The 20,288-nt window shown below is 50.0% G+C and overlaps 1 protein-coding gene across 1 annotated transcript in view; it reads right to left on the bottom strand.

Annotated features, from left to right (window-relative positions):
• Nucleotides 1–19,821, bottom strand: part of LOC309564217 (uncharacterized protein) — a gene marked incomplete at its 3' end in the record, with an annotated part of 184,811 nt that extends 164,990 nt beyond the window's left edge. The window contains exons 1-3 of the mRNA XM_082268844.1: nucleotides 19,782–19,821; nucleotides 15,436–15,516; nucleotides 3,718–3,879 (exon numbers count right to left, since the gene is read on the bottom strand). Of these exons, the coding sequence (XP_082124970.1) occupies nucleotides 3,718–3,879; nucleotides 15,436–15,493 (220 nt within the window). The 5' untranslated portion in view covers nucleotides 15,494–15,516; nucleotides 19,782–19,821. The remainder of the gene's footprint in view (nucleotides 1–3,717; nucleotides 3,880–15,435; nucleotides 15,517–19,781) is intronic.
• Nucleotides 19,822–20,288: the final 467 nt, after the last annotated feature.

Below are 20,288 nucleotides of genomic sequence, written 5' to 3'. Positions count from 1 at the left end.
GCAATTGCTTTTGAAGTTGTCTGTCTTAGGGGAACTGCCTCTGGATACCAGGTGGCATAATCTAGTACCAGGAGGATGTATTGGTGGCCCGAGCCAAGTACATCGCAATGCGTTTAAATGGTACTTCGATAATGGGCAACGGCACCAATGGGTTCCTCAAGTGGGGCAATGGCACGGTTAGCAGGCAGGTGGGACATTAACTGCAATAACGTCTCAACTCTACTGTCACTCCTGGCCAGTAGAACCGGTCTGTTATTCGTGTCTCGGTCTTGTCAGCCCCCAGGAGACCCTTTAACGCGTCATTGTGAGATAGGTTGAGCACCGTGCGTCTGAAAGGCTGGGGAACCAGTAACTGGTCGACCACTTCTCCCCGAACCTCGGTAACCCAGTATAGCAGCTCACCAATGACCACAAAGCAGGGAAACCTTTTTTCAGGCCTCAGGTACTTTGGACACCCCATTAACTACGGTAACCTGTTCCCAGGCATTTTTCAGTGAGGGATCCCTCTTTTGGGCAGAAGAAAATGCACCCGGTGACACCTCGGGATCAGATGGGCAAGACTAGAGTAGCTTTCTCCCTCATCCTCCTCTGACATAAACGGCAGAAGGGAGGCTTCCTCTATGTTATCACCAGCCATGACCTGCATAAGAATGGGTTCTCTCCCCTCAAGGGTCCATTTAGCTGGGGAACCATCTGCTCCAGATGCAATGCTATCAGGGGTGTCCAGCCCCTTAAAGGGAACAGAGCAGTCCAGCTGTTCCAGTAGTCCTTGGCTCACGTAGTCCCAAAGTTCAGCAAATAACGGGCAGTCCCTCCCTATGATAACATCATGGATGAGGTCCGGCACCACCCCAACCTCCTGGACAATTGTGCCACAGGCCGTGGTGATGGTCACTGACACCAGTGGGTATTCCTTGGTGTCCCCATATATGCATACCACCTTCAGGGTTCTTGCTCCCGGACTCACCCCCCCCCCAGCTACCCCGTTACCCACAAGTGTTACCATATTTCCGGAGTTCAACAGCGCTTGGGCATGAAGCTGGTAACACCAAAGGTCACATTCAAACCGCCCCTCAGTTAGGTCCAGGTGGGAAGCACAGACCATCTGGGCATAAAACGACATCCTTCGTAGAGCGCCACACTCCATGGGTTCCTCCTGCAGGGGACAGTGAGTCTAGATATGACCCCGGGAGTGACACCGCACATCACGCCCTCATTCCTGCGTGCCGGAGCAGAGCTCTGGGACGCTGGGGTGGTCGCTCCTTGACTCTCCTGGGTGCTGACTCCCTGGTTTATGGATGGCTTGGCTCTTCTCACTGGCAAGGGTCCTCAAGGCTTGACAGGTCCCAGTAGATCCTCCACCACAACGTGTCTCTCAACCATTTCCACTAGTTCATCTGCTGTCTTGGGGTCCCCATGGCTCACCCAGCGCTAAAGGTCATGTGGCAGCAACCACGGATATCGGTCTAACATGACCCACTCCACTATCTGGGGACCCGTTAACACTTCGGGCTGCAGCTATTTTTTGACCAGCTGACTCAGGTCATGCATCTGATCCCTTGGCAAACAGTCCAGGCGATACCTCCAACGGTGTACCCTTTGGGCCCGTATAGCAGTAGTTACCCGAAGGCAGGCCAGGATTTCTGCCTTCAGTCTTTTGTAATGCTTGGCATCAGTAGATGACAGTTCGAAATAGGTCTTTTGGGGATCTCCAGTGAGGAATGGAGCAGTAATACCAGCACACTGGTCTGGGGACCATCCCTCTATTTTGGCTGTTCTCTCAAAAGTAGTCATAAATGCCTCCACATCATCACTAGACGTCAACATTTGTAGGTAGTGATTGCTACCTGGTTGCTAGGGGCAACAACCGTGTGTTTTCGACCTAGTGCGAGATGCCGCACCGTTTCTGTTAATACAGCCATTGCATCCTCATGGCGACGGATGGCCTCTGCAGCGGCCTGCTGCTGGGCTATCATGCTCTACTGACCCAGAACATGGAACTGTGGGTCCTGGTACTGGCTCTTTAAATGCTTCCAAATGGCTTTTGCGGCTACACTCTGCCCCGCAACCTCCACCAAATGTAACCTGGGGTAGCTCTGGAATGACTGCCAGCCAGTTTGGTAAAAGCAAAACAGCTCATTTATTTGAATCGCAGCAAAACAAAAGACAGCTTACTTCAGCCAAAGTAAATAAACAGTCCAAATCCGGGTACTGGAAATAAAGCAGCAGGCTCACCGCTAGTCTTTGGTCCCATACAGGGGTCAGGCTCCTCCAAAGTCAGGGTGCCAGGCAGGCCACACAGGGGAGAAAGTTAGCAGCCTGTGTCTCAGCTTGTCGGAGAGCTTCCACTCGATACACAGCTTGTGAGTCTCTCTCTCTACCACTCACTTCCTTGACACAGGTGCTGTACCACAAAAGCTCTGCAACTGTCCCCATTAAAGGGACCACAACTCAAATATTAGGGGAGTGTACCTGCCATCCAGGACACATTCCCGGTGTCCTGTACAATATATATATATATATAATTATTTTTTTTATTTTCATTTTTAGTAGTCATAGGAGAAGATGCAGTTAATGCAGGAGCCCAGGCTGATGTAGAAGTCCTAGATCCACCGCATTCTCTTGGGAGACAAGCAGAGTGTAGGGGCTCCCCGGAGGACACAGAGGGCGAACATACAGCCCAGGCAGCTCTCCCGGTCCATCCTTCACCGGAACACCTCCACTGCCTCCAGCTCCTGCTGAGAGCAATGCCAGTCCGCCCGCTCTGTAAGGGGAAGGCTACACGGGGGGACGACACAGGCTGCTGGGTCCCTCAGCACCTCACTCTCCGCTGAGGTCTGACCTCCCCCTGACCTCTCCCACACTGTGTAGGTGGGCGCCAAAGGGAGGAAGACCAGCTTGGCAGCAATGTGGCTCAGGCACGGCATACAGCAGAAGAGAAAACACAGCTCCCGGCTCGGGCTTTGGGGAGGAGGGGACAGCGGCCGCCTGGGAAGAGGAGCCTGACCTGGCGCTCCGACTATGTTACTCACATGGGGCAGACATTGGAATCCTGCTTGCTGCCAGATTTCAGGGAAACCACAGAGACTAGCTGGGGGGCGAGAGAAGGATCGGCCAGCCGGCGCCCAGAGATGCATGTCCGGGCCGTCGGGCGATGGGAGTTGCAGTGAGTGGGCTGGCAGAAGCCAAGGTGCCAGGATGATGGGGCTTGTTGAGCCCTGCCTTAGACTGTAGAGCAGACCTCAGTCCATGGGGACTCCCCAGTGAAGGATAAGAAAAACCACCATGGCCTCTAGTACAGAACAGACCTCACTCGGGAGGAGTGGCTCCCCAATGGATAGAATGGCTCCTCAGTGATTACCTTTGGAAGATAAAGATAACCACTATGAACTGTAGTATAGAACAGACCTCGCTCCGGAGGAAGGGCTCCCCAGGGGGTACTGCAGGTGGATAAGGATAACCACCATAGCCTTGTACAGCGTAGACCTCAGCCTGGTGAGGAGGAAACCCCCAGTGAGTATTTAGAGGGGGAAAAGGATATCCATCATATACTCTAGTACAGAGCAGACCATGGTCAGGCGAAAGGGCTTACCAGTGGGTACTCATAGGAGGATAAAGATAACCATTGTGCACTCTAGTACAGAGCCAGCGTTACATCTCTGCTGATACAGGAAGCCCCGTGCCAGCAATGTAGACAGAACAAGTTGTCATTCTTACCATATAACTCTGCTCCGAGGAGCCCCATCAGGCGGGAGAAGGTCCCCAGCTGTGGGCTCACTTTGTCCAAAATCTGGAAGACCAGCCGGATCCTCTCTTCTGTCATTGGTTGGAAACTCACTGTCCCTTTGTCTTCCAGTAGCTGAACCAGGTACTGATTGGCTGAAACGTTAGGAAACACAGAGTGTGATTGGAGAACATAATGCAGAATGAACAGCATGCAGTAACCCATAGCAATCAATCACAATGCAGACCTCTGTCAAGTGAGTTTTTAAAGCCATCACACACATTAGAGACATTGCAGCAGTTCTTGCTAAACACAGGCAGCTGCACTGTGTAACCAATTATATTCTAGGCTACAGAATAGTTGTAGGGGACATGGCAGGTGCCTAGAACTGGATCAGAAGGGCTCTCTAAAGTCTATGAGCCCCAATGTCTTCTAATGTCTATGAGCCCCATAGGAAGGCTGCTGGGAGTAAATATACAATGTCTGTGTAATGAGGTTAGAATATTATTTCAGTGATGACCCAGTGAGATATAAATGTGTTCTTAAAGTAGTTGTAATATCAAGACAGCATTAACTTTAATGCATTCCAGTATTTGTATCCCCCCCCCCACCCCAAATACTTACCTAAGTCCTCCCTTTGTCTAGCACTGTGCCTCTCTGCAGTGTCTGATTGCTCAGAGTTCAAAGACATTGATCGAGAGTCTGGACTCCGCCAGCGTCCAGATCCCCTAAACAGAATGCATGCCTCGCCAGCCAGTATCCGTGACCACTGTCCAATACAAGGGGAAGAAGGATTTTCCCAGCTGCTGGAGAATGAAGCAACCCTGTAAGTGATTCCTTCGTGCCCATACTCAGCCGGATCTGATTGTCCAAATACTGTGGACTCTTGTCCCATTTGGTCAGAATTTCCCTTTGCAGGGACCTCATATGGAACTGTGCAAACGAGACAACCTCAAAATTAGACACCATCCGGCCCAGCACCCGCATGCAAGTCCAGAGGGATGACCATTTGTTGGACAGCAGGAGGCAAATTGCAGCTTGCAATTTCTGGATCTTTTTTTCAGAGGAAGGAGCACTCTGGCTAAGTCCAGAGTCAGACCCAGATAGTCCCGCTTTGTGGACGGAACCAAAGCAGACTTCTGAAAATTCGGAATCCAGCCGAACTCCCACAGAGTTCATATTGTGACCTCCAAGTTATCCACCAGAGCAGAGGGAGACTCCGCTCCGCTGTAGCAAAGCTAGCACCGGGGCTAACACTTTTGTGAAGACCCGAGGAGCAGATGCGAGACCAAAGGGTAATGCCACAAACTGATAATGCTCCTCTCCCACCGCAAAGCAGGGAAAACTCTGGTGACTGGCACATATTGGAATGTGAAGGTAGGCATCCTTGATATCGATAGAGGCGAGGAAATCCCCCAGAGGTGAGAAAATCCCCCTGACGCAGGGATGCCACCACCGTTGGAATCACTCATTCTGCCCTCACAAAGCAGTTTAGCGCCTTGAGGTCCAGGACTGAACACACTTTGCCTTCCTTCCTGGGAACTGTGAACAGGTTTGAGTAAAAACTCTGAAAACATTCCAAGGTCAAAACCAGGGCAATCAAGAGGCCCTGAAAGGCTTCGAGCCCTGGTCAGTCGACCCTGAGGGATGAAAACATTTCTTATGTTCTTAGGTTCCTTGCCCTTAATAGCCAGCAGAAGAAAAGTACTCTTCCCCACTGTGAGACCTTTAATGATGTCATCCAGGGTAGCTCCAAACAGGCGATCTCCTTGAAAAGGAAGATAAGTCAAGGCCTTTTTTGAAGTCTGATCCGCAGACCAGTACTTGCCGGAACAGAGAGGTGAGGGGGAGAGGGAGCCGCATCCAAAGAGGCATCACAGATAAACTGCAGCCCCTGGATCAGCTGGTCCGCCAGCTCGGCAAAGGCAGGGGGGAGCTGTTACCCCTCCAGGTCACGTTGTAGGAGCTTAGCCCACTCGGTCAGAGTTTGCAACACTAGGGCAATGGTGAATAACTGCCGAACCAGCCAGAGTGTATATACAGAAGTGCGGGCCACAGTCTCCGCCTTCCAGTCACTTGGATCCTTGAAGGCCGGGGACTCTTCAACCGGAATCATGGTTGCCTTGTTTAATCTGGAAACTGGAGGGTCCACCACCGGTGGCCCAGTCCACTTCTTAAGAGGCGACTCCTCATAGGGGTAAGGCCTAAGTGCTAAGGGACCCCACGGGGACACTTTGGTCATCCCTACTATTTAGCGAAAATCCTGTCAAAATAGGCAGGGAAAGGAAACACCTTTGCCGCTTTGGATAGCTTCTGAGTGCCAAAGGGCCCCTGCGCTTCTGTCGCAGCTTCAGCTGCATCCTCCATCTTCAGTGTCTCACGCACAGATACAATCAGTGCATCCACCAGCGTCTTTTTGTGCGCGGTTGCAGACGTGGAGGAATCATCCTCACTATCAGGACTCTGGGCGCGAGGTTGCAGACCCAGCAGGGTGTTCCACATCACATCCACGGCGGCCAAATCAGATTCAGGATCTGATGAGACAGATGAGGCAGGAGAAGGCTGGGGGGGGTGCTTTTTGTTAGCCCATCGCCCGCAAGCCACCTCCACCTGGGACACAAGGGACTCCAGGACTGCTGTCAGTGCATGGATGGAGGATTGGGACCCGGAGGACCACGCAGCCTAAGAGAGGAGATCAGGCAGGGAAACGTGTTCCAAAGACTCCATTAGTCACCATGGGGGACCCCACAAAAAGTGTAAATACTGCTAAGGGACAACTCCCATCGCGCTTGCAGCACCACCCGGTCACCAGGCACAAAGCACCAAGCCATCATCAGCAGAGAGGGAAAGGACCCCACCAGACTCACCAGCCACAGAAACAGGCACCTGCAGACACCAGGAGAATCTGCACTACACGTGCGGCAATCAGGAAGTAAAATGATCCAGGAGTCAGCACCAGGGGATGAGGAGGGGCTCCCACCGCCTAAATCACCACCCACAGGGCTCCACTGTCATGGCCGCTGCTATTTCCAATGGCAAACCACAACAAAATGGCCGTCCGATTACACAAACATGGCCACCGTGTATAGAAACACACAGGCTACAACAAAATGGCGGCCTAGCGCAGCACCACAGGAGGGAGACCAGGCCTCAAGGACAGATCCAGGAAGGGGCTGTCCGCCAGGAGGAACGCCGCTATTAAGGCTGAGACCCGGTCATATGCGACCTTGCGAGTCATTTAACTCGTAGGCCAGCCCCTGTCCGGTGGGGCTATGCCGCGGCCGACCTAGCGCGGAGCTGAGGTCTGTGCGTGCTCACTGGCCAGACAGGGGTGACTACTGGATCTAGATTATCCAGTCCGTCGCCCACTCTGGCAGTTGATTGTAGATCTCACAGGAAAAAATCCAGAAGGAAATAATTTTCTATCCAAAACATTTTTCCAGTACCAAAGATCCCAGCAAACAAATAGGTCCTTACTCCTGACTAGGCAGAGGAAACGGAGCGGCTATAGCAGAGAGAGGGAGTAAACCCCCTGGGACTGCCCATGGATGTAGCCAGAATTCTTTTCTGCCTAGTGTCCTACTCCTGTAGGGGGCAGTATAACCCAATGGTTATGAATATCAGGAGCTGTGTCCCATCAATGAACGAAAGAGAAATCACACGTTGCTTTGCAGCCTGAAATAAAGACAGACAGAGTTTTGTTTTATCCAGCTGCATTTATTAGTGAAACTCAAAACATCTAAGTAAAAGATGTAAAACCAGCATGTCAGAAAAAATAAAGAAAATTCAAAAACAAAATCAGTTGGAAAAAGGATCACCCCCCTATGTCAGTATTTTGAAGAACCACCTTTTGCTTTAATTACAGCCTTTAGTCTGTTGGGATATGTCTCCACTAACTTTGCCCATCTAGATTTTGCAATAATTGCCCACTCCTCTTTGCAGAACTGCTCAAGTTCAGGTAAATTTGATGGTGACCGTTTGTGGCCTACAGTCTTCAAGTCATTCCACATATTTTCAATGTGGTTTAAGTCTGGGCTCTGACTAGGCCATTCAAGGACATTCACCCTTTTCTCCTCCAACCACTGTGTGGTCATTTTTGCAATGTGCTTTGGGTCATTGTTATGTTGGAAGGTAAACCTTCTTTCCATTGACAACTTTCTGGCAGAGGGCAGAAGATTTTCGTCAAGAATTTCGATGGTATTTTGCCCCATACATTTTTCCTTCCATCCTAACAAGTGCCCCAGTCCCTGCTGCATAGAAACACCCCCATAACAGGATATTACCACCTCAATGCTTTACTGTGGGAATGGTGATATTTGGATTGTGAGCAGTATTGGATTTCCACCAGACATATTGTTTGGTGTTGAGGCCAAATAACGGAATTTTTGTAAAATCTTACCTGTAAAATTCCTTTCTCTGAGTACTCCGGCAGTCGCCGCCTCTCCATATTCGTCACAATGGGGGCAATTGACCTTTGCTCCGTAGGAGTAGCTAGGCAACAGAATATGTCAATATTAAAGCTTTTAGCATATCCCACCCCCAGGGGGTGGTCCCCTCAGTCAATACCCTCCTGCTTCCTGTATCCATACCTCAGTTTTAGTAGTTTCAGTAGTATAGCAAAAGAGGGGCGGGGGCGGCGACTGTCGGAGGACTCAGAGAAAGTAATTTTACAGGTAAGATTTTACAAAAATTCCGTTTTCTCTTACGTCCTCCGACAGTCGCCGCCTCTCCATATTTGTCACAATGGGGACGTCCCAAAGCAGTGCATACATGAGGGGTGGGAAACGCAGCCGTGCCTAAGGCAACACCGGACCCACATCAGAGAAAGGAACCTTACCAAAGGAAGGAAACCAGCTGGGCAGCATGAAAAAAACTTTGCTCAACAGGAGCAACAACCCAGGAAGAACAAATAACCTAGGGATAAAAACATCCCAAACAGCCAAGGGCCCAAAAACAAGGAACCCTAAGGTACTGCCGCACTAAGAACCTTGCGGCCAAAGGAAGCATCTGCCGATGCCTGAACATCCACTTTGTAGAATTTTGAGAAGGTGTGAACGGACGACCAAGTCGCCGCCTTACACACCTGGGCCACCGAGGCCCGATGATGACAGGCACATGACGCACTCAGTGATCTGGTCGAGTGCGCTTTCACAGGCATAGGGGGAACTTTCCCCTTCAAAGCATATGCCTGCTCAATAGTCTGTCTGATCCATTTGGCGATGGTAGAAGCCCACGCCGCCATGCCCTTCCGAGGCCCCTCTGGAAGGACAAATAGAGAATCCGTCTTGCAAAAGGATTTTGTCGATGACAGGTAAACCCTGATCGCCTGAACAACATCCAAGGAATGCAAATCCACCTCCTTTGGATGTTTAGGCTTCGCGCAAAGCGAAGGCAAGACAATGTCCTCATTGAGGTGAAAAGCCGATATCCTCTTTGGAAGAAAAGAGGGGTTAGGTCGCAAGACCACCTTATCCAAGTGAACAACCAAATACGGAGACCCGCAGGACAAGGCCGCCAGCTCCGACACTCTGCGAGCCGAAGTGATCGCCACCAAAAAAGCGACCTTCTTGGACAACATGGGCAACAAGATCTCCCTAATCTTTTCAAAAGGAGCATGTTGCAACACGGACAGAACAAGGTTCAAGTCCCAGGGAGGCAAAGGTTCCCTCCTAGGAGGGACCAGGTGTCGCACTCCTTGAACGAAGGTGCTAACCAAAGAGTTAGACGCCACAGGACGTTGAAAAAGAACGGCCAGCGCAGAAATCTGACCCTTAATCGTGGCCAACGCCAAACGCTGGTCCACGCCCGTTTGAAGGAAAGACAGCACTCTAGAGACCGAGTATGAGCGAGGGGAAAACCCCCTAGACTCACACCAGGCAAAATAGGCCTTCCAAGTACGGTAGTAAACCTTCCCCGAGGAGATCTTTCTAGCGTTGATCAAAGTGTGAATGACCTCAGGGGAGAGACCCCTATCCCTCAGGACCTCGGTTTCAACAGCCAGGCCGTCAAAGCCAGCGACTGTAAAGCAGGATGGAACACCGGTCCCTGAGACAGAAGATCTTCTCGAAGAGGCAGACGCCATGGAGCGTCGACCGCCAAATTTACGAGGTCTGCGTACCAAGACCGGCGAGGCCAGTCTGGTGCCACCAGAATCACTGTGATCGGTTCCGAGGACAACCTGCGAAGGAACCTGGACAGCAGTTGAATCGGTGGAAAGGCGTACATCAGACGATACTGATGCCAGGGCGCCACTAACGCGTCTGAGGCGTCTACCCGAGGATCGCGCGTCCTTGCCACGAACCTGCCCACCTTGTTGTTCAGACGAGACGCGAACAGGTCCACATCCGGAAGACCCCACTTCGCGCACAACATCTGGAAGACATCCGGGTGAAGTGACCATTCCCCCTGGTCCAGGGTCTGGCGACTCAGATAATCCGCCTGCCAGTTCTCCACCCCCGGGATGTGAACCGCCGATATCGCCGGGACGTATGTCTCGGCCCAAGACAGAATGTCGGCCACTTCCCGAGCCGCTCGGGCACTCCTGGTGCCCCCTTGGTGGTTGATATAGGCCACCGCTGTGGCGTTGTCCGTCTGCACCCGAACCGGACGGCCCTGAAGCCTGTCCGTCCAACGCCGAAGGCAGAGATTTATCGCCCGTAGTTCCAAAATGTTGATCGGAAGGGAGGATTCCCCCTCCGACCAAGTACCCTGGGCAGACAGAACGCCCAGAACACCACCCCAGCCCGACAGGCTGGCATCCGTGGTGATCACCGTCCACGAAAGAGGGCGGAAAGACTTGCCCCCCGACACCGCCGGGGAGTGTAGCCACCACAGAAGATCCCGTCTGGTGCGAGAACTCAACGAGATCTGAAGATCCAGAGATTGAGGTCGCCCGTCCCACCTGGACAGGATCTCCGCTTGGAGACCCCGCGTGTGAAACTGTGCGAAGGGAATCGCCTTGAAGGCCGAGACCATCAATCCCAGACACCGCATGCACGTCCGGAGGGACGAGCACGGAACGTCCCTGAGGGACCTGACTTCTTCCTGAAGTGTCCTGAGCTTGTCTTCCGGCAGGAAGATCTTCGCCTGAACCGAGTCCAGAATCATTCCCAGGTAGGGAAGACGAACCGACGGACACAGCGTCGATTTAGAAAAGTTTATCGTCCAACCAAACTCCTGAAGAGTTTGCACCGTGACGGACAGGTTGTTCACCAGACCCTGACTGGTCGCAGACCGAACCAGAATGTCGTCCAGATACCCCAGGACCGAAATGCCCTGGGCCCTCAATAAGGCCAGAACCGGTGCAAGCACCTTGGTGAACACCCGCGGAAACGAAGCGAGACCAAAAGGAAGCGCCACGAATTGGAAATGATCCTCCGCAATGGCGAATCGAAGGTACCTTTGGTGACCCTCGAAAATGGGAATGTGAAGGTACGCATCCTTCAAATCGATGGAGGCCAAGAATTCTCCCGGAACTAGAGCAGCCACCACCGAGCGCAGGGATTCCATGCGGAACTTGCGAACCCGCACAAAGCAGTTCAGAGCTTTTAAGTCCAGAATCAGACGCACTTTGCCCTCCTTTCTGGGCACAGTGAACAGATTGGAATAAAACCCCCGAAATCTGTCCCGATGAGGCACTGGAATCACCACTCCCTGAGCCCGCAGGTCCCGCACCGCCAGGTGCAGATCCCGCAAACGCTCCGGAGACAGTCGAAGATTTGAGGGAAAAAATCTGCCCGCCGGCCGAGAGAGAAACTCGATCTTGTAACCGGACCGAACAATCTCCTGAACCCACCTGTCCCGAACGCGGGCCAGCCAGGGTTGAAGAAAACCGAGCAAACGTCCCCCCACCCCAGAACTGGTTGAGGGCGCCCCTTCAGGCCGCATTGTGATGGGCAGCGGATCCGGCCTGGCCGGACTTTTGCTTACCTGTCCATGGCTTCTTTTGGGAGCCTTGGCCTTTAAAGGGCTTGCCCTTATAGTGCGACCGAAAGGCACGAAAGGACCCTTGAGCGGGTCTAAACGAAGCATGCTTTTTACCTTGAGCAACCTTAGCCTTGTGGGACTGGGGCAGGAGCGTGCTCTTACCCCCCGTGATCCCCTTAATCAGCGTATCCAAGGAGTCGCCAAAAAGGCGAGATCCCGTATAAGGCAGATTAGCAGAGTTTTGCGAGAAGATTGGTCCACAGACCAACATTTCAGCCAAATCAAGCGGCGTGTCAACACCGCCACGCTGTGTACACGTGCAGCCAAAGGGACTAAATCCAAGTCCGCATCACACAAATACATGACACCCTGATTTATCTGATCCACCATAGCCAACGTCGTCGGCGGGGCAGAATCAGCCACCAGGACGCGCCGAAGCACCTGCGTCCAATCCGCGACAGCCTGAGCTGCCATAAGGGAAGCAAAAATAGCTTTTAGCATGGAACCGGTAACCGAGTAAGTATGGCGGGCAAGAGACTCCATTCTCCTGTCCGTGGGATCCCGGAACACCGGGGTATCCTCCGCCGGAATCGCAGTAGATTTATTCAAAACCGCCACCGCATGATCCACCGGAGGCGGCACACACCAACGTTCATCAGTGGCGGGTGTGAAGGGATAACGCAGCTTGAACCTACTTGGCACAGCAAAAGGCTTCTTTATATTGCGCCATTGTTCACTAACGGCGTGCTGAAAATCCTCAGTGCAAGGAAAAACCTGCGATGATTTGCGTCTCCGCTGCGTCCCATAAGAGGCCAGGACGGCAGGAGGACACGGCTCATCCTGCAAATGCAACGTTTGTTTGATAGAAGCAACCAATTCATCCATGATTGCAAGCTCTTCAGACGAGCCAGGGAGAGAATCATCAACCCCTTCAACCTCTGCCTCCCCTTCCGACCCTCCAAGATCCAGGGATGAACGGGACCCGATAAGGGGACCCCAGCCATAGCAGCCCCATCACCATCGCCCTCTGAAGCAGAGGAAATTGAAACCCTGGGCCGTTTAGTGGACTGAGCAGCCACAAGCATCTGCACCTGAGCAGCTAGGTTAGCCACAATGGCAGCCAAATCGCCCCCCTCGGGAGAAGCAGCAGACCCTTGGCCCCCCACCAAAGTGGGAGGAAATTTGCTTTCCTGAGAATCCATGCCCCAAAGTTTGCAGGAAAAAAAGGGGTACTGTCCCTTTAAGAACGCGGCAGCGCAGCCCACCGCACACACACAGCACACACCGACCCCCACAGGGAGAAGGTACAACAAACGAAGGCAATGAATACAGGGAGAAAGGAAGATAAACCTGGAGAGATCCCTCAGGCTGCTGCATCGATCGCTGGTCTCAGGGCAAAGGAAGTGATGCAACACAGACCGCTCCTACCAAGCCTATGGAAGGCTCCACAAACATGGCCGCCGGTGGGGGACTGTAAAGGCAGAGCATGCAGCGCTGACATGCGGTCTGAGCGATCGCCGCCAAAATGGCGTCGTTTGGCGCCGAAAGCGCCGCTCTCCACACACAGGAATGCCAGTATGAGCTGCTAATAAAAAATGGCGGATCGCAGTAGCGGTCGCCGCAAGTATGCCCAACATGTGTCACACCATGTTCCACAGCACACAGCCTGTCACACACAGTAAGTACACTCCTTGCAACACAGCACAGTGTAAGATGGCCCCCCTCCTTGCAGCCCACAGAAGCAGCAACCCAGACAGGGAGCCCATAGTGTGTACAGAATGCAGGGTTACACAGTCCCAGACTGACACCCACTAAACAGACAGGTCCCCACACAGAGTACACTTACCTTCCAAATGGCGTGGGGAGCCCGCATAAGCGATCAAGCCGCTGCACAGAGGACAGGGAGAGTCGCAGCCAGGACGCAGCAGAACCGCGGTGCGAAACCGCATGGCGTCCAGTGAGGTAGCCACCTCACCGCAGCATCCCTGCAGCGAACAGGGATGGGTCGTTCACACATGCCAGGAAAAAAACCTGACTGAACGCTCGATGGCAGGCTGGGAAACCACTGGCCCACAACCTGCGACCAGTGGGGCCAGCCCGAGACCCAGCCCGCACGATCCTCTTCATCAGAAGAACGAACTAATGCTGAAAAAATAAACAGCTAAGTAAAGATAGAGAAAAACACTCAAATAAAATCAAAAAAAGAAGATAAAGGCTGAGACAAAAAGCCCCAGCACAGAGACAGCCTGCTACTCCTGATAGCTAGACAATGAAACTGAGGTATGGATACAGGAAGCAGGAGGGTATTGGCTGAGGGGACCACCCCCTGGGGGTGGGATATGCTAAAAGCTTTAATATTGACATATTCTGTTGCCTAGCTACTCCTACGGAGCAAAGGTCAATTACCCCCATTGTGACGAATATGGAGAGGCGGCGACTGTCGGAGGACGTAAGAGAAAATTAAATTTTAGTCTCATCTGACCACCCTAAACGCACCTCGAAGATTCTGAGGCCACATGAAAAAAGGTAGAGAGTGATAGGTGTCCTGGGAGTCGCAAATCAAGTCAAAGCCTGCTGTGTGCTAGTAAAGTGTGCCAGCCTGGACAACCGCCGAAGCTTACTCTGGTGGGCGGAGTAAACCGTGTTGAGGGTGTGGCCTGGCGATGGGTCCAGGCTGAGACTGCAATTTACTGTCACACAGCAGGCTTTGACTTGATGTGAGGCTCCCGGGACCCCTATCACTGTCTACCATTTTCTGGAACATAGACGAGCTCCCTTCCCAGCCAGCATTCACAGAAGTGGGCACAGGACTTCATTCCCATACAGTCTGAGCGGCTCACACACATATCTTGGTTCACATGGAAAAAGATGTTATGGTCAGATGAGACTAAAATAATTTATTTGGCCTGCAATCCAACAGTAGCTCACCATCCAAATAACACCATACCTACAGTAAAGCATGGAGGTGGTAATATCCTGTTATGGGGGTGTTTCTCTGCAGCAGGGACTGGAACAATTGTCAGTACAGAAATGGATGGGGCAAAATACAATCAATTCTTGAGGAAATTCTGCTGCCCAGGAAGTTTTCAATAAGAAGGTTTACCGTCCAACATGACAATAACCCAAAGCACACAGCAAAAATGACCACACAGTGGTTGAAGGAGAAAAATGTGAGTGTCCTGTATGGGCTAGTCAGAACCCAAACTTAAAGCCCATTGAAAATCTATGGAATGACTTGAAGACTGCAGTCCATAAACAGATCACTATCAAATTTAACTGAACTTGAGCAGTCCAGCAAAGAAGAGTGGGCAAATATTACAAAGTCTAGATGTGCAAAGTTAGAAAAGAGACATATCCCAACAGACTAAATAAAGGCTGTAATTAAAGCAAAAGGTGGTTAAACAAAATAATAACATACTGTAAGGTAGGGTGATCCTTTTTCCAACTCAGTTATTCTGTTATTGGATCTTTTTCTGACATGTTGGTGTTATATCTTTCACTTGGTTGTTATAAATTGCACTAGTAAATACAGCTGAATAAAACAAAAACAGTGTCTGTCTTCATTTCAGACTGAAAAGTAACAAAATTTGATTATTTTAAAGGGGGTGATTTTTTTCTATACCCAGTGTATGTAAAACAATTATGTGAATATGTAAAATTGTTAAAGTAACATTACAAAAATCCAGGAAAATGTTACAATAATAAAAACCTATACCAGAATAGAGAGCCCATTTAAAATTTGTCCGTTACACAAAGGGTTATCTGTACAATGATTCGGCTCCTACCTGGTGATTTTGCATCGATGATATCCAGCGGGATGACTGAGCTTACATTGGCTGACATGCTGATAACGAGACACAAGACATCTGTAAAAGAAGTGGAGACATGAGGATTATCACCAGAACTACACCATGAGGTCAACATTGTGTGCCAGTCTCCTTCCAGACCACACAAGACTGGGAGACTGGGTTCACGCTTATGTGTTGCAGGAAGCACTGCAATTCCTGTGCGGGTTCCTGCATCCCATCTGACTCGCAGGCAGTTCACACTGCTCTCTGCGAACCACTGCGGATGTCAATGTAAAGTTAATGACACCCCCAAATCAGGCCGTAGAACGCAGTGCAAACTGTGAAATTGGGCGGGAATCAGATTGCACACCCATGCGATCCGATTCCAGTGCGAAACAAAAAAAGGGTCCTTTTCCCCTATTTTGGTCCGAATGTGATGCGATTTCAGCCATACTTGCAACGCACAGACATCGCATGAGTGTGAACCCCGCCAGAGCCATCTATCAATGTCAAAGGAGCTGATATTTCAGGCTGTCTGTGATCCATCTACAGCCAATCAGATTCTCCCAGTGCTGCATAGGAGAGTGAAAGTAAGAGCTTTATTGGTTGCACCCTGGTAGGAAAGCACCAACCAGAACATACAATACACAGACTCGGGGATCAGGTCTGGGGGAAAACCGGAATCTGCTAGAAACATGTCCAGCACGGCAGTAGTGTTTGCAGATCTGAGGTTCTGGATTCAATCGCCACTAGAGATTCCTGTATTCACTGTTCATGTTCTTCTAGTGCCTATGGGGATTTCCCGAGTAATACACTCTCCCACCATAATTTAGAAACAGACAACTACTTGCTTGATCAAATTACCCCCCCCCCTTCATATGTGACCAACACTAAGATCACCGGTGTATACATTCAGAGGTGACCAAGTGCGAGTGCATCTCTGTATATTTTTCGTGCATTTCCTTGCGTCACATATAGGGCACATAGCTGCCAACAGTCCTGGTTTTCCCGGGACAGTCCCGGTTTTCAGACCCATGTCCCAGTCTGTCCGTGTCCGTGGGGGGCTTTGTCCCGGTGTTCTCTGGCCGGGCGACCTGTCAGTTCACTGATAGCTGAAGTTTCCAGCTGTGAAAATATGGCTGCGGAGGGGAGGGGCCTCTGACTCGAGCAGCTACTCAGCTTCTCTCTTCAGTGTACAAGCAAAGCAATTCACTTGTACACTGAAGCTGATTAGCTGCCCAGGTCGGAGGCTCCTCCCCTCTCCACTGTACACATGGAAGACACCTGGTAGCCGGAGGGGGATTCCACGCGGTCATCAGAGCTGCATGTAAGTCTCGAGACCAGATAGTATAATTAGGTTTTGTCGTACTTATTTACACCTTGCACTTTATTTATATTTACATATTCCATTTTTTATATGGTCACACCTGAGCACATTTCTCACCCCTAAGAATTGTGATGAGAATTTTAAACTTTAGGCAGAAGTAGTGCAGCTGAATGGGGGAATTATTCCTACTTTGCTACTTTGGCCTTAAAGAGGAAGTAAACCCTCCTCTGACACTTGTACCTATAGGTAAGCCTATAATAAGGCTTACCTATAGGTACTGTAAATATTTCCTAAACATGTACCATTTAGGAGATATTTACCTTACATGCAGCCAGTGACGTCACTGGCGCATGCGCTCTGAAGGAACGGCCGCTGGTGCCGTTTCTTCAGAGACCCATGCCGTGACTGTCGGCTCCCGCGCGCGTGCGCGGGAGTGACGTCACCGCGGCTCCGGCCAATCAGATGGCCGGATGCCGCGATCCCGGAAGACTATAGTTATAGAGGTGAGCGGACGGCACGGCAGGGGCTCGTTCTAAGATAAGTATTTCATAATGAGCTAGTATGCGATGCATACTAGCTCATTATGTCTTTCTCTTTCAGCTTGTAAAAAAAAAAAAAAAAATTAACGGAGTTTACAACCTCTTTAATTTTAAAATTCCCTTTTCCATTTCCTGTAATTCTCTCTTTATTGAGTAGACCCCTATAAGCGGATGATAAATGATAAGTAGGCCGAGATTAATTATGTGGAGTGGGTGGAGCTTCATGGAAGTGGGTGTGGTAAGTAATTGATAGCTATGCTGCAAAGTGTCCCTGGAAGTTTTTTTCAAATGTTGGCAACTATGAGGGCACCCTATTAATTTCAATGGGCTAGGAAAAAAATAAAAATAAATCTTTTTAATTGTGACGTCATCTGTGACATAAGGGGGAGGGGTCTCCCGATGACGTCATCTGGCGGCCACGCCCCCAATGGCTATATAATAAGCTGCAGAGACCGGAGACCGGCATAATCGCCGGAGACGTCGTCGTCGGAGGAAGAAGAGAGCCGACAGCAAAAGAGCAGAAGACCAGAAGACAGGAGAGGAGAAGACAAGACAAGAGCGGACAGCAAAAGAGCAGAAGAGAGGAGAAGACAAGAAGTGAGGACAGCAAAAGAGCAGAAGACCGGAGAGGGAGAAGACGGGATGAAGATTTTTAATAAACTTTCCAAAACGTCTCCTGTCGTTATTTACACACAGTCTTTTATGGGGTGAATGGGTAGGGGTACAGTGTACCCCATACCCATTCACATAGGGAGGGGGTCCGGGATCTGGGGGGCCCCCTTGTTAAAGGGGGCTTCCAGATTCCGATGAGCCCCCTGCCCGCAGACCCCCCACAACCACCGGCCAGGGTTGTGGGGATGAGGCCCTTGTCCTCATCAACATGGGGGCAAGGTGCTTTGAGGTGGGGGGTGCAGAGCCCTTCCTGCCCCAAAGCACCCATACCCCCCATGTTGAGGGCTTTGGCCTGGTATGATCCAGGGGGGGTGGGGCCGCTCGCTCGTCCCCTCCCCTTTCCTGGCATGCCGGGCTGCATGCTCGGATAAGGGTCTGGTATGGATTTTGGGGGGGACCCCACGCCGTTTTTTTCAGGCGTGGGGCTACCCTCAAATTCCATACCAGACCCGAAGGGCCTGGTTTGGAACCTGGGGGGGAACCCCACGCCGTTTTTTTCCCCATTTTGGCGTGGAGTTACCCCTCAAGATTCTCACAGTGCAGGTCGTGCCGCAGGTCGGATCATCCTGATCCGACTTGCAGTGCGACTTCCATTCAAATCAATAGGCTCCCATAGGGAACCATTGATTTTGAATGGAAGAAAAAAAAACGTATAACGTGGCTTAACGCACGTTAAGCAACGTTATGCAGCCTTTAGCAGCGTCAGACGTTTTTACAGCTTGACGCTGCAGCTCCAGAACGCACAGTTCCTGGGTTTTTTTTGGAGCTGTAAAACGCCTATGCCACTTGGAGCTCCTAAAAGCTCTATGTGTGCATGAGGCCATAGAATAACATGGATGGGCGTTCTGCAGCTGCAAAAAAAAAAACGTCTGACGCTGCTAACAGCAGCTCCAAAAACGTCCAGTGTGCATGAGGCCTTAGATTCAAAGCAAATTTGTCAAGCCCTGCAATACAATACAATACATCGCCGGAAGTTGTATTCTGTCTTACAAGAATTGTCATAGCTCTAGCAACCCAATAAGACTAGCATGCAAAAAAAAAACAAGAATCATTCCTACGATATTCTCATTGTGTGTACCAGGCTTAATACACACACACACACACACACATATATATATATATATATATATATATATATATATATATATATATATATATATATAAAAAATACATGGAGCAGCGCTAATTATATAAAAAACTGAACATCCTGTAGATATATGATGACACAAAGTCCATGATAGTATCTCAAAAATGCAATAGAATGGTCAGCGCTGCTCCATGTATTTTATTCCTTTTTAAACTCTCCAGTGTTTTGAGTTAGTGGCTGATTAATGTACTTTTCATAAGGGCGCGGGTTATATATATTTATTTTATATATCTATATATATATATATATATATACACACACACACACACACATATAATACATACACGCACTCACACATATTTTTTATATATATATATATATATATATATATATATATATACACAAACATATAAAATACATACACGCACTCACAAACATATTTTTATATTATATATATATATACACACACACACATAATACATACACGCACTCACAAACATATTTTTATATTATATATACACACACACACACACATATAATACATACACGCACTGACACACATATTTTTATATATATATATATATATATATATATATATATATATAAACACACACACACACACATAATACATACACGCACTCACACACATACATGCACACATGATTTCAGAGACACGCAGCATTAGATAGCTATGTACATGACAGACATGATATCTTACACAGGTGAGCTGGTAAATCAGAAGAGGCGAGTACACAATACTGTCACCATAGCAATAGGGAGGAGACCCTGCAGAGTCCCGCCCACATTCCACGGCATCCCATCATAGCACAGGTTATGGGAGAGGAAGTCACATGTCTGACCATACACACATTCCTGTCTAGGGCCGTTCTGTGTGGAGCTGAGGGGGGGGGAATTCTGTTTCCTGTAGCTGATCAATAAATTCAGAACATCATTTCTTTTGTAGTTTAGAGCACTCTTTTGGCCTCTTGTGCGACTTGTGCTGCGACTTGGGACCGCAAAGTCGCATAAGGAGTCCTACTGCATGATTTTCAATGAGTGCCATTCATATCTGTGCCACTTCAAAGTAGTCCCTGCACTACTTTGGTCCGACTTTCATGCGTTTTGAGGTCTACAAGACTACACAGGCATTGCTTCAAGTCCAGTCAAAATCGCGACAAAAAACTGCGGCAAAATTGGGTGACTTTTAGGTTGCACAAACATAAAA

This window comes from Pelophylax lessonae, assembly GCF_965119305.1.
Source record: "Pelophylax lessonae genome assembly, chromosome: 9".
Classification (NCBI taxonomy): domain Eukaryota; kingdom Metazoa; phylum Chordata; class Amphibia; order Anura; family Ranidae; genus Pelophylax; species Pelophylax lessonae.
Note: the sequence above shows the minus strand (reverse complement) of the source record. Positions and strands in the feature narration are given on the sequence as shown.